Raw genomic sequence first — 12,221 nt, forward strand, 5'->3', positions numbered from 1 at the left:
CAAGTGAGCCCGGATGGCAAATGAGAATGAAAATTTGAAAGTGACATTTGAGCATGTGTATTTTGGGAGGATGGTAAATAGTAAATTCTCCCGCAATCATAGGTTGCAGATCATGTTAGAATTAAATGGGCTAGGCCCAAATTAATTCTAGCAACCCCAAAGATCCATAATTAATGTTAAGAGATTAATACCATCTTGGAAACCAACGAGAAAGACCTCAACTTAAATAGATTGCTAATTGAGAACATCTGTTGATTGGTTCAGATGGTGGTTGGACTGCCACACGTGCATGCGCCGAGCTGAGCCAAGGCGAGTCGAGGCAAAAGCATAACCGTTGGGCATCAATGGTGAAGTTACTCCGGTAACGGACGAGACCATAATGCGCCATCAATCCCATAACGTTATCTCACATCTCCGGGGTAGACAGAGGGTACACTTCCTCTATTCCATTTCATTGGTTGTTCTTCTGTTCTTCTCGGTTTTGAGTACCTGCGTGCATGGGTAATCGAAATGAGTAGGGCCTCCGGAACTCCGACTACCTGAGTATTTTCTACGGTTTGCATCTTTTCCATTTGAATCCCAACTCCATAGCTTTTTTTGAGTATTTTCTCCCATCTCTGCGAGGCATACCTGAGAGTGCCACCCTTCTTAGATCTCTTTAGGTATTTCTATGAACCGAGGAGACGGATGCCCTTTCCTTTGCACCTTGCATGTTCAGGTACACTCATGTCAACTTCTTGGCCACACAGAAGACAGATTCTCTATCATTTCCGGTGCTCTTCTTTGCCGAGTTTGACAACGAGAAGACCGAGGGTGAACCACCTGTCTTTTGTTGCAAGGTGGATATGCAACTACCTTGTGCAGGTAATTAAGCTTTCCATCCATACATGTTAATTATGTATGCAGATAATTTGGAAAGCATGTGTGTTAAAAACATTGGTAATGTTGAGTACAATACCACCAAACATCTAATGACTTTCAAATTTACTCCCAACAAAGTAGTATTTACAAGCTAATGGCATGCAAATGTATAAGATAATTATGATTAAAAAGTTATTTATTATCTACATGGAAGTGATAAGAGAGACAAAAGACAGAATAATCACAGAGAAAATGATTAACTGAAAAATGCGGTGCCATATTTTTTTAGCAAACCTGATAATGATAATAGATATTTCTTTTAGGAAAGATAATTAGTTATGCTCCCTCCCTCGAACTGAGATATTTCCTGTGTATTCAATCGTATACACGAGGGTTGTCTTCTCCTCTGCTCTATCTCCTAGACAGGTATGAAAGTTGAATTCGAAAACCTGGAATGAGCGTAGGGATATAGATCCTTCAACCCAAGAGGGTATGTATCCCGTAGCGAGTGGAATGGAAAGGTTTTGGTTTATCAGTTAGGTTTGTACACTTTTCCTGTCCGTTAAGGGAAAGGTAAGTAGTATAAACTAGGATGAACCCCCAAGAAGTTTTGGTTCATGGTGTGGGATGAATATGGTTTCAAGGGCTTAAGCTATATAATTAACTAGATGATGCCCCGCGCTTTCCTGCGGGATATATGTTAGATAATGGAGAAATAATGAAATGATTTGGAAATGATAATTTAGCATGTGCATGTTTAATTTTAAAATGAAATAAATTTTAGATATAATTAGTATATACTTTTGGTTGCGTGCCTATGGGCAGAGGCCGGAGATGTAATCCATTTCCATTATCTAAAAAAAATTACTATATGCTTGCATGTCGAGTTTTGTGTGCTTAATGGGTTGATATGGCATGCATGCATGTAGCTTTTAGTAGTGATAATAAATACTATACTTGTGTGTTGAGCTTTAAGTATTTAGTGAGCATTAAGTTTATAAAAAGAAGAGATTATACCCCTTATTCATACTCATTAGTTTTTCGATTCCTTTCATATACACATTAGATAAGTCAAAGTCACAATTATATTTTCGTTGCTCAACAATTATTTTTAGAAAGTCAATACAACGATTGAATTTTCCGATAATCCGAGTATTTTATTTTGAACAGAACATGTCCGGCGCCTGTATTGTGAACTGCAAGGAGCAAAGGTTGTGCATCCAGCTTTTCAAAAATTTCAAGGTGGAGACAAAGAATTCGAGGAGGCTATGTGTGAAAAACATTCTCATCTTGCAAATGATCAGGTTTTGTGCCGTAACGATTATCATGTCCTGAGCCTAGCTAGGTGGGCATGACGAGGATTTCATGTATGTGGATACTGTAGCCTCTGAATGCCCTCCTTTTGCAGATGATTACTGAGATGGAGTTTACTAATTGCACTTTGCAAATATTAATTGATGCAACATTTCCTTGAGTATATAACAGCCAAGCTAGCATGAACTCCTTGAGTGTATAACGTCAATGTTAATTAGCATGTATTATAGTTCAAAGGTTTTTTCTACTGAAGATATCCTATCTTAGTATAAAGTTATCCCCCACTAACTCCTTAAGCTTAACATGCAAAGATGCTACACCATCATCCACTAACAAGATGCCACATCATCATACACTAATTAACAAGATGCCACATCATCATCCACTAACAATCATCACATTTAAATATCATGCAAACATGCTATATCTTTATAGTTTTTATAATTTAAGAGCTTTTCAAATACAAACATGTTAAATTATCATCCAGCATAATTCATATAATGTTTCAATGCATATATTTATTATGTTTTATGATATTCTATGGTCCAAATTATATTTCTCATTTTTTCCTCTAATTCAGTTGGTTTTAGCCTTTAGATGATTAATCTACGGTCCAAACTATCTCCCTACTTTTCTTCTTCCATAAAGTCATACCACCTTACTTTTTACGTTTGAATCATCATTTTACATACTATTTAAATTTATATTATCATAAACCACATTAATTTACTTAATCTGATGTTATCTAACTATCTTACACTTTTTTTTATTGTTATCGTACTAAATTCCTGCAGCAATACGCGGGGTTTCACATAGTAACACAAACACTTGTGTCTTTTCTGCCTTTTCCTAATTACGAGATCAGCAATTTCACCATTTTGGCTGTGTTTGTGCTCAAGATGCCAAATTTCACCATACAAATCAGGCATTTACCATATTACCATCCATGGTACCTCCAAAGCATGCATCTTTTTTTTTAACAAAAATATAAACAATGTACATGTACATTAGGAAAAAAAAACTTGTGATTGCAGGTTGGCAAATCTATCACATAAGTTAAATGCCCTGGTCTTCAAAATCTCCCCCATACAGATCATGGCATCTGTAATTTCAAAAATTCTGAACATATTGATTACTATTATTGCAGTCCAAAATGAAATCATATGAAGAAATCAGATGATCATAGGCAAGACGAAACGGTGGCTCGTCAGTCGTCAAGCTGTACGATTAAACTAATAGAGTGATGTGTATTTCACTTTCATCCCTTTAGCATATACCTAATGAAGATTCTCTAAAAGCCAGCAGATAGATAGCCTGGTAACCACAGTATCTGCCCATGTTGCTTCTCTTTTATATATATATTGTCCATCATAGGAAGTGATGAATACACCGCATCTGCATAAAAACCACGTCAGGATTCACTATAAACCCATATATGTTGTGCCAATAAAGTGCAAAACAACTGACAAGGCACGCAGTAATCCTGCAAAACTGTGTGTGTCTGATTAGTGGAGACACTAACAATAATACTTGTATCTTCTTCAGAAACCATTCAATCTCAAGCACACCTGGATGGCATATTCTCTCTTCAATTTTTTTTTTCAGTCTTAAAGAACTCTACTTAAGCAGCTGAACAGATTTCAAGAAATACAGACTAGCTTGAGTTATCACAGTGCAGTGTAGTAGTGATCAGCCATGGCTGTTGCACTCGCGCTCTTGGCTGCCATGTCGGCGCTCTCGTCGTGCACAAGTCCGGCCACCGCAGAGCTCACACGGCACGAGCACCCGGTGGCCGCCGGCGCGCCGCTGCGCCTCCTCGTCGTCGGCGACTGGGGCCGGAAGGGCGGCTACAACCAGACAAGAGTTGCAGAACAGGTGATTTTGCTTTCTTTGCATCAAACATTCATTCAACAATTCAATCAGAGAATGTTAATTTGTTGGCACCGATCAAAAGAAGAAAAGAGAACAACTGTATATCGATCAGAGAATTTTGTTTGTTTGTTTGTGAGGAGTTAGATGGGGAAGGTTGCGGAGGAGACGGAGATCGACTTCGTCGTGTCAACCGGCGACAACTTCTTGGAGAACGGCCTCGCCGGCGTCGACGACATGGCGTTCCATGACTCCTTCATGGATGTCTACACGGCTCAGAGCTTGCACAAGCCATGGTACCTTGGTAATCACCATCTAAACCTAATTAATTTCCATTTAATACTATACTATTAGATCATATGGATTTATAAACTTACTATGTGTTTAGAACTTTTTTTTTCTTTGACATGGTGTGTTTCTACAACTTTAGATGGATAAAACAAGTCAGAACAAAATAAATGATATTTACATTCTCCTTAATAAAGGAGAATGGTCGAATGTCCCGTTGAAAAGTCAATATCATTATGTATTTAAAAAGGGATGGAGTACTAACTAAAGGTTATCAATTGTTTTCAGTTCTTGGAAACCATGACTACAGGGGAAATGTGCTAGCACAGATTGACCCAGCTCTGAGGAAGATCGACAGCAGGTTCATCTGCATGAGATCCTTCATTGTCAGTGCAGGTTGGTTAACACATCAAAACCCACAACAAACCTTGTTTCTTTTCTCAACATGCAGCAATTAAAATCTGTGTTCATAGCTAGAATCTTTGCAAATTTACAATGGAAATCTTTTCTGATTAATACTAGAATCCACTGAACAAATTTATAATGTCCTTTTTTCTGTAAGGAATTGTCGATTTCTTCTTTGTCGACACGACCCCGTTTCAGCTCCAGTACTGGACTGATCCTGGAGAAGATCACTATGACTGGAGGGGAGTCGCGCCTCGGGATGCGTACATCGCCAATCTCCTCGAGGTCAGTTCCTCTGATCAATATCCACTGCAAAAACAATCCGCTCGTTGCATCAGCAAAACTCTGTAATGAGATGACTGTCTATATGATTGTATCACCTAGGATGTTGATGCTGCAATGAAGAAATCAACTGCAACATGGAAGATAGCTGTAGGACATCATACCATGAGGAGTGTGAGTGCCCATGGAGACACCCAGGAGCTCCTTGAGCTTCTCCTTCCTGTCCTCAAGGTAACACTGATAAAAAGTAGTACTTTAATCTTCTACCAATTGGTTTCGCATATGAGCATTCGATGAAATTTACGATGATTTCACAGGAAAACGGTGTCGATTTCTACATCAATGGGCATGATCACTGCCTGGAGCACATCAGCAGCAGAAACAGGTGAGCACACTAATACCTTGTGACACAATAGAGGAAAGAAGGGTTCAAGAATCTTATGTTCTTCCTCCTCTCTTTTCAGTCCAATTCAGTACTTCACTAGTGGAGGCGGATCAAAGGCATGGAGAGGCATTTTTCAACAAAACGAAGACAAGCTCCAGTTCTTCTATGATGGACAAGGGTTCCTGTCACTTGAGCTCAGTGAGAACCGAGCTCGATTCGCCTTCTACGACGTTTTCGGTGAAGCTTTGTACCACTGGAGCTTCAGCAAAGCTAATCTGCAGAAGGTTCAGTCCTCTGCTAGTGTAACTGAAGAATGAGAGAAGCTGGAGCCTTCAGAATACATTCCCACACAGCTGAGTAGATGTCTACCTGCATAATTCTACTTGTACAATTATGTCACATTGTGCTCATCAATACTGGATTTGCTATGAATTAGCAAGTGTTTGATTCTACTAGAGAAAGATCACAGAATGAAGCAGGTGTTTTTGCACGAAGCCAAAGACAATCACTATTAAATAGGGTTCACATCTGACTTGAAGGAGCTTCAGGCATCAGTTGACACAGAAATGAATTATGCAGACTAGTGATCTTGTCTTCATACCTAATAAAGCTTTAATGTCACAGCTTACCATGGCATGTGCACACGGTAACTTTAGTGCAAACACTATACCAGTAATACTGAATTCACTTCAATTATTGTCGGACGACATAACTGACAAACACATCTCCCACGGTAGGATGCAAATTTCAGATTCGTTATGCAACAAAGATGACATATATAGCATCATATACAAAATTTTCTTTCGAATTTCTCCTCAAATTGCACTCCATGAGCAAATGGGAGGCTCATAACATACAAAAATTGATGCTTAAGCTCTGACCAAAAAAAAAAAGCATCATAATTGGTCCCGCTGCTCTAATGACGCCGTAGAGAAGATGAAGTTGTGTGGTGAGTGCAGTTTTGCTTTCAGATAGCTACAATGTTCAAAACTATTTGATCTTGAGCATCACGCTGTCGTGCAACATTTCCAAGAGCATAGCACTTACTCAAGAATATAGCCTGTGTTTGGAAACTCCTGTAACCACTTGGACAAAAAGAAATTTCAATATCTTCAGCTATCTACTTTTAAGATAACAGAGATCTTGTAGCCAGCCTACTTTGCGACAACATTCTGCTCCTCTAAACCTCCAGTTGCCTTGGCATGGGCAACAGAGCTACCACCATCTGAACTCCCATTGCACTTTGGCTTAGCTTCAGCCATATCATCTTTCCTTGTTGGTTTGGAAGAAACACTACCATTAGCCTTATGTGCACGAGCACTTACACCAGATGAAGAGGCAGATGATTCTTGTGGAAAAAATGGTTTAGCATCAGCATGTTTTACGCCCAACTTCTGAGCTGGGGGTGGATTGCCTGATCCAGGAGGAAGGAATACCCCTGTACCCTGAAGAGGTAAACGAGGTGAAGCGGGCCTGGGAGCAGCTTCTGCGATCCATGCGGCTGTACTGTTTGGCAATGTGACAGCTGATGCAAATGGAACAGCTTTTGGAGTGATAGGAAGTGGTGCAACGAAAACTGTCTGGATGCCATTGGATGGAATATGGTGAAGTCCAGGGGTTGAAACTGCAGGTACTCTATTGCTAGGGTTGTAGACAAGCTGTTTAGGACTTGAGGGATGAATTGCTATGTTCCCTGGCCTCAATGGTGCAGCCCAAGGCATCGGAGGAGGTGTCAATGGGGGAGTGATAAGCAAGCTGCTTTCCGACTGAACGTGCTTCCTTGACACAGACTTCCCAAAACTTAGTAAGATACGCTGCTTACTTGTAGCAGGGAGTGCCCGTTTTGCTATATCAGCGCTCTTTCCCTCAAAAACTAGAACAGACCTGGAATCAACATAAAACGATCATTAATTTAGAATGGTCAGCTTGCCCATCAGATATGTCCTGTCCCCGAGCCATGGAGGTAATACACATTTACTCATATTGGTGGATGGCAATAAACAAACTAGATATACTTTTCATGATAAATGCGAACTAGAAAACAAGAACAGAGCAAGCAGCACATTTGCATTAATGAAGTTTGACTGGCGTACTTTTGTTTACTACTTTTAGAATTTTTACCCTAATTAGGATATCCACTTCAGTTAAGAATGAGTTGATTTGTTCAGTCTAAAATATGGCCATTGAAGTGGAACAGATGATGCAAAAACATGATAGGTAGACAGGTAAAAGGTGTGACAAGTAATCCATGATGAAATATTCCTTTAATTAAAGAAAGATGGCTGATTTAGCATCCTTACCCTGTAGAGAGTGAGAGTTTCAGTGGACCTGCATGATCGCCTCGGCTATCTGCTGCAATAACATGGCCAAATACCATGTCGCAGTCAGTCAGGCAGAGTGTACAAATGGGTCTACCATACCAAGGAGGATGATGATGAGGGTGAGAATAATCTCCCTGAAAATAGTAACTTAATCAGCATCACTATAAACTTCAGAAAGAATCAACTCCTAGCCCACTTCAATGAGAATTTACCTCATTGAAGATATCGATAACACAGTAATCTGGACTGGAAGGGACAACTTTCTGATGAACCAAGCTATCAAACAGATTTTGAAGCACACCAGGAATAGGATCCACCTTTACCTCTGCATTCCAATCCCAAGACAGATGACAGGTCATAAAATCTTAGAGCTATCATGAATTTACAATAGAGTAAATATTGACAACCTGGCTTGATGTACCTCTTAAATGTTCATCTTCAGGAGGGCCTTCTGTGATGGGAAGACCAAGCTGAATAATTTCTCTTCCATGACCCTTCATTGGCCTTTTGGCAACTACAACTGTTTGCCCTGCTTTTTATCATAGAATTATATAACACAGCACATTTTACAAAGATGCACTGTGAAGGTCAGACAGGACACTATCTGCTGACACTAAAACGAAATGCTGGAGGCAGTCACTATGATGCAGCAAACAACATATTGTCTAACTTTTCAGACCAGCGCAACCCCATACAGAAAACAAAAGGGGGAATGCTTCTTCCATAGGGTCAATAGACCATAAAGGAACTCCTAAGGCTAAGATGAAAATAGACAAAGTTGCGACGATCCCTATGGTTGCATAATAAGTACATACATACATATCCAAAATCATTTTACATAAATAGGGGATCTAGTGTAAATAATTTGATAAAACCCGACAATACAAAAGAAAAATGGTGACCGTGCATCTCCAACTCAATAACCATATAGAGCAAAGGAACCAACAATGCCGTACCTTCCAGTCCTGGTTTACGCCGCATAGTCTTAGCTTCATTCACAAAAGAAAGAACCTTTCCTATCTCAGTTAGATCTACATACCCTTTATACAACTTAAGCCCCTCTAGAACATTCACCTAAAAAGAAGCAAATGTTACATACAAGATAATAAGGTAAACTTGATGTACTGAAATAATTACTTCAAAGTGGAAATTGGGAATCTGTCCAGAGAAGTGACATACCATCCTGCCATCAATTACTTCATTAACCACAAAGCAAGTTGGGACTGGAACCACATTACTGATTACATGAAGTCCTATATGGAGGCCAAACAAGACATGAACATACAAAATGTATTAGATGTGATTCAATCATCCAGGCATTTTGTTGTATTACACACAGAATACCAGTATAGCTTTAAGAAAAATAGAGCACCTTTACAACCTAGTTAACTTTACAAACAGCAATTTTTGAAAACTATAGCTGACATTTCAAAAGCACCAAATGCGCCTCATAGTCACTGAAAGAATGATGGCAGAGCTTGTTGAGGTATAGGCAGTAATGGAAGAGGGACATAGGCTGTTGATGTGACCATTGTGTCTTAAAGATTATATAGAATTTAGAACAAGAAGAAAGCAGTAGTGCCATAAAATTATTGAATGGACACAACACAACTATGCGCCCAGCACTTATTGATCAGCTGATATTGTTGTTGGCATGGCTCACTCAGGTATATTCAAATATGAGAAAGGAAGCCAAGTCAGATCAAAATAGATACATTGAATACAAGGATCTTGTGAGCTCACAGACGGTTTTAACACAAGCCATGAACGCCATATACCTTTCTGAGGTTGGGCTTCTGTAGCATGTGAAATATGAGAAACCAACTGAGAATTCTGAGTTGCTTCAGCCGATGTCTCCACTTCCTTCACACCTCCTGTAGGCAAGAATACATGAGTACGAGATTGATGAGACCCAAGCGCATCAACAGTAAAGTGTAAAGATCGAGCATCCATAAATGCCTAACATAAAGAGCATTAGGTGCAGACTACATTATTAATTTTCATTCCCATAGCACCTAATGTGAGTTGGTTTGGTTCTTCTAAGAATCATCATAGATAAAGAAGCCGTTTCTGCGGCATCAATCGTGCCCTTAAAAAGTGTATCCTCACTAAGATAAAAAAAAAGTTACTACTCCAATTAATTGCAATTGGATAGATTAGACGCATTCCCTTCCCCCAAAAGTAGTTCGTATACAATGTATTCATAATAAAGGAGAGGGGGCATAAATCACAAAAAGGTGAATACCACTGGCAATCGCAGCATCATCTCCCTCGGCACCGGCGCTACCGCTCGGGGGGCGCGGCGGCGGAGGAGGAGGCGGCGGCCCCTGGCGCGCGGCGGCGTGGTGAAGCGCGAGGGCGACCTCGGTGACGGGGAAGTAATGCTGGAGGTGGAGGACGGGGGCCCAGTGGTGCCGCCTGCGCTGGACGGCGGCGGCAACGGCGTCGAACCCGGCGGGATCGGCGGCGTCGCGGGCGTGGGCGAGGAGGAGGTCGATGATGGCGTTGGCCGCCGCGAACTCGCCGCGCAGCCACGCGACGAGGCCGTCCCGGCCGTCCACCACCACCGCCTGCTGCTGCTGCTGCGGCTGCGGCTGCGGCGGCGGCGGCACCACCCACCCCGGCCCCGGCGCGGCCATCGTCGGCGGGCTCAGAGCATGGCGGGGCAATCTGCTGCTAGGGTTTCGCCAATTCTGATGGAATGCCGGATGCGATGGATCTCACCTTGCTTCTCGTCACTAGTCAGGGGGAGGGGAGAAGAAGTGATGAGAGGTGGTTGGGTTCCTGGTGAGCCACTGACTTGTGGGCCCATGGTGTATGACGTGTCATCCCCGTGTTGGGGTGTTGGAGAGAGAATAGATTAACTTCGATCGACCGAACATCGATTTCGTGGAAGGGGTATAGTTTCTTATTGACGTGGCGTCCCTATATGATCGTTTCTGATTTTTTTAGGATTATTGAAAACTGTATAGTCATGTTGGATTACTGAAAACTGTATACTCATGTTAGTGACTATCAAAATGGTCACAAAGATGGAGATCATTACCATCTATGCAAGCATTAAATGTTTAAATGCTCTAATTGAAGACAGCCTATAGCCATCACGTCGTATGAGTTATCTACAACATTAGCTCCTGATGACATGGAAATATATTATAGATAGAAGCTATCTATACTATTAAACATGTCTTATATGTTTTCCATGTGTTTTAGTGATTGCTCCATATCTAGGAAGGGGACTTTCTTCAGATTTCCCCTATTTACAGTGGTCATTTTATCTTTTCTACAAACTAGTGCAAAGAAGGCTTATATGAAAATTTATTCATTTCAAGGGCACCACAGCTGATGAGAGACACGGACAAAATACATATCATGTGGTCTTTGTGGAGCATCATCAAATTCGTGCCATCTGCTGTTCGTTGTACCTCAGCAAGAGAGGGGAAACCTTCGAAGTTGAGTTTACCTGATGAGATCAAACTAGCAACCAATTTGACTTTTTTTAATTAATTAGTAAGATAAGACTAAGAGTCGCTCTATTAATAGTCACCATACGTAAGTGTGATAATTCAGTCATCGTGGATCTTGCCATGTGAAATTTGGTAGCCTTAGATGGTTGGGAGGTGGGTCCTCCAGCCAGTCTTTTTTTTTTTAAAAAAAAAAAGTCGCCTCATCTATCTGCTCGTGTGTGAGAGCCCATGCCTGTTACAAAGCGTGGGCCAGTACACGTCCGCAGAAATCCCATTCTGGCCCATGAAAACTCTCATAGTCACGTGGACCAGCCACAATCCCATCTTGCCCATTAAATATGAGGTCGCAGGACTAGTCAAAATTGAACCGACTCATATATGAAAATACTATAGATTAATAATTTCTGTGTACAAAAGAAAGCCCTCATTTGTCAATCGTCGTCGCTCTTCGGTATATGATATCCATTTACCGTAACAACAACCTAATGTAGTTAGATTTACCTAAACTTATCAAGACATATAGTAACCAGTTGAAACAAGTGAATTATCGCTCTTACTGCTCATCCCTCAACTTTAGTTTTTATTCATTGGGTTAAACTGGTCAGTACATGTTAAGTCACATGGTATCTAAGCGACATAGTATGTATTAGATGCCTCGATTATCCGTTCTGATATCATGCTGAATTAAAAATGTATCAAGCCAATTCAACCTAAAAGTTTAAACCAATGAGAAAAAGGACACCCAATTTAATTGTACTCAAGCAACCGTCGATACATAAAATGATATCCATATACCGTAACAATTATCCAATGTAGTTAGATCTTTTTTCTTTTTTGATGATAATGTAGTTAGATTTTACCCAAACAAACTTTTCAAAGTTCCCTGGGTGCGCCACTGCTGCTGCTCTGCTGGTCCCTTCAATTCCCTTGGATCTCTCATATCATATTTGTACTGTACATGCATGCTGCCCCTGCATCCTGCATACCGGGGCACGGGCACAGGTGAGACCACACATCCACAGCAGATGC

The 12,221-nt window shown here is 40.8% G+C and overlaps 2 protein-coding genes across 2 annotated transcripts; one reads left to right on the forward strand and one right to left on the reverse strand.

The window, feature by feature from the left end:
- Nucleotides 1-3,740: 3,740 nt before the first annotated feature.
- Nucleotides 3,741-6,551, forward strand: LOC4347989 (purple acid phosphatase 3). Its single transcript, XM_015759338.3, has 7 exons — nt 3,741-4,050; nt 4,192-4,348; nt 4,621-4,728; nt 4,895-5,022; nt 5,122-5,250; nt 5,337-5,404; nt 5,484-6,551. Exons 1-7 carry the CDS (start codon nt 3,871-3,873, stop codon nt 5,719-5,721), a joined length of 1,008 nt encoding a protein of 335 aa, XP_015614824.1. The 5' UTR covers nt 3,741-3,870; the 3' UTR covers nt 5,722-6,551.
- On the reverse strand, nt 6,141-10,452 carry LOC4347990 (RNA demethylase ALKBH10B). Its single transcript, XM_015759337.3, has 8 exons — nt 9,971-10,452; nt 9,504-9,599; nt 8,905-8,978; nt 8,682-8,799; nt 8,147-8,254; nt 7,938-8,050; nt 7,705-7,859; nt 6,141-7,288 (listed from the first exon to the last, which is right to left on the reverse strand). Exons 1-8 carry the CDS (start codon nt 10,362-10,364, stop codon nt 6,559-6,561), a joined length of 1,788 nt encoding a protein of 595 aa, XP_015614823.1. The 5' UTR covers nt 10,365-10,452; the 3' UTR covers nt 6,141-6,558.
- Between the last annotated feature and the right edge of the window lie 1,769 nt (nt 10,453-12,221).

This window comes from Oryza sativa, chromosome 10 (assembly GCF_034140825.1).
Source record: "Oryza sativa Japonica Group chromosome 10, ASM3414082v1".
NCBI classification, from domain to species: domain Eukaryota; kingdom Viridiplantae; phylum Streptophyta; class Magnoliopsida; order Poales; family Poaceae; genus Oryza; species Oryza sativa.

Coding starts and splice junctions, on each gene's coding strand:
- LOC4347989 (XM_015759338.3), top strand. CDS start 3,871: ATGGCTGTTGCACTCGCGCTCTTGGCTGCCATGTCGGCGCTCTCGTCG. Junction 4,349..4,620: donor GCACAAGCCATGGTACCTTG/GTAATCACCATC, acceptor AATTGTTTTCAG/TTCTTGGAAACCATGACTAC. Junction 5,251..5,336: donor TTCTCCTTCCTGTCCTCAAG/GTAACACTGATA, acceptor ATGATTTCACAG/GAAAACGGTGTCGATTTCTA.
- LOC4347990 (XM_015759337.3), bottom strand. CDS start 10,364: ATGGCCGCGCCGGGGCCGGGGTGGGTGGTGCCGCCGCCGCCGCAGCCG. Junction 9,600..9,970: donor TGATGCTGCGATTGCCAGTG/GTATTCACCTTT, acceptor TCTTGCCTACAG/GAGGTGTGAAGGAAGTGGAG. Junction 8,979..9,503: donor AGAAGCCCAACCTCAGAAAG/GTATATGGCGTT, acceptor GCCTCCATATAG/GACTTCATGTAATCAGTAAT.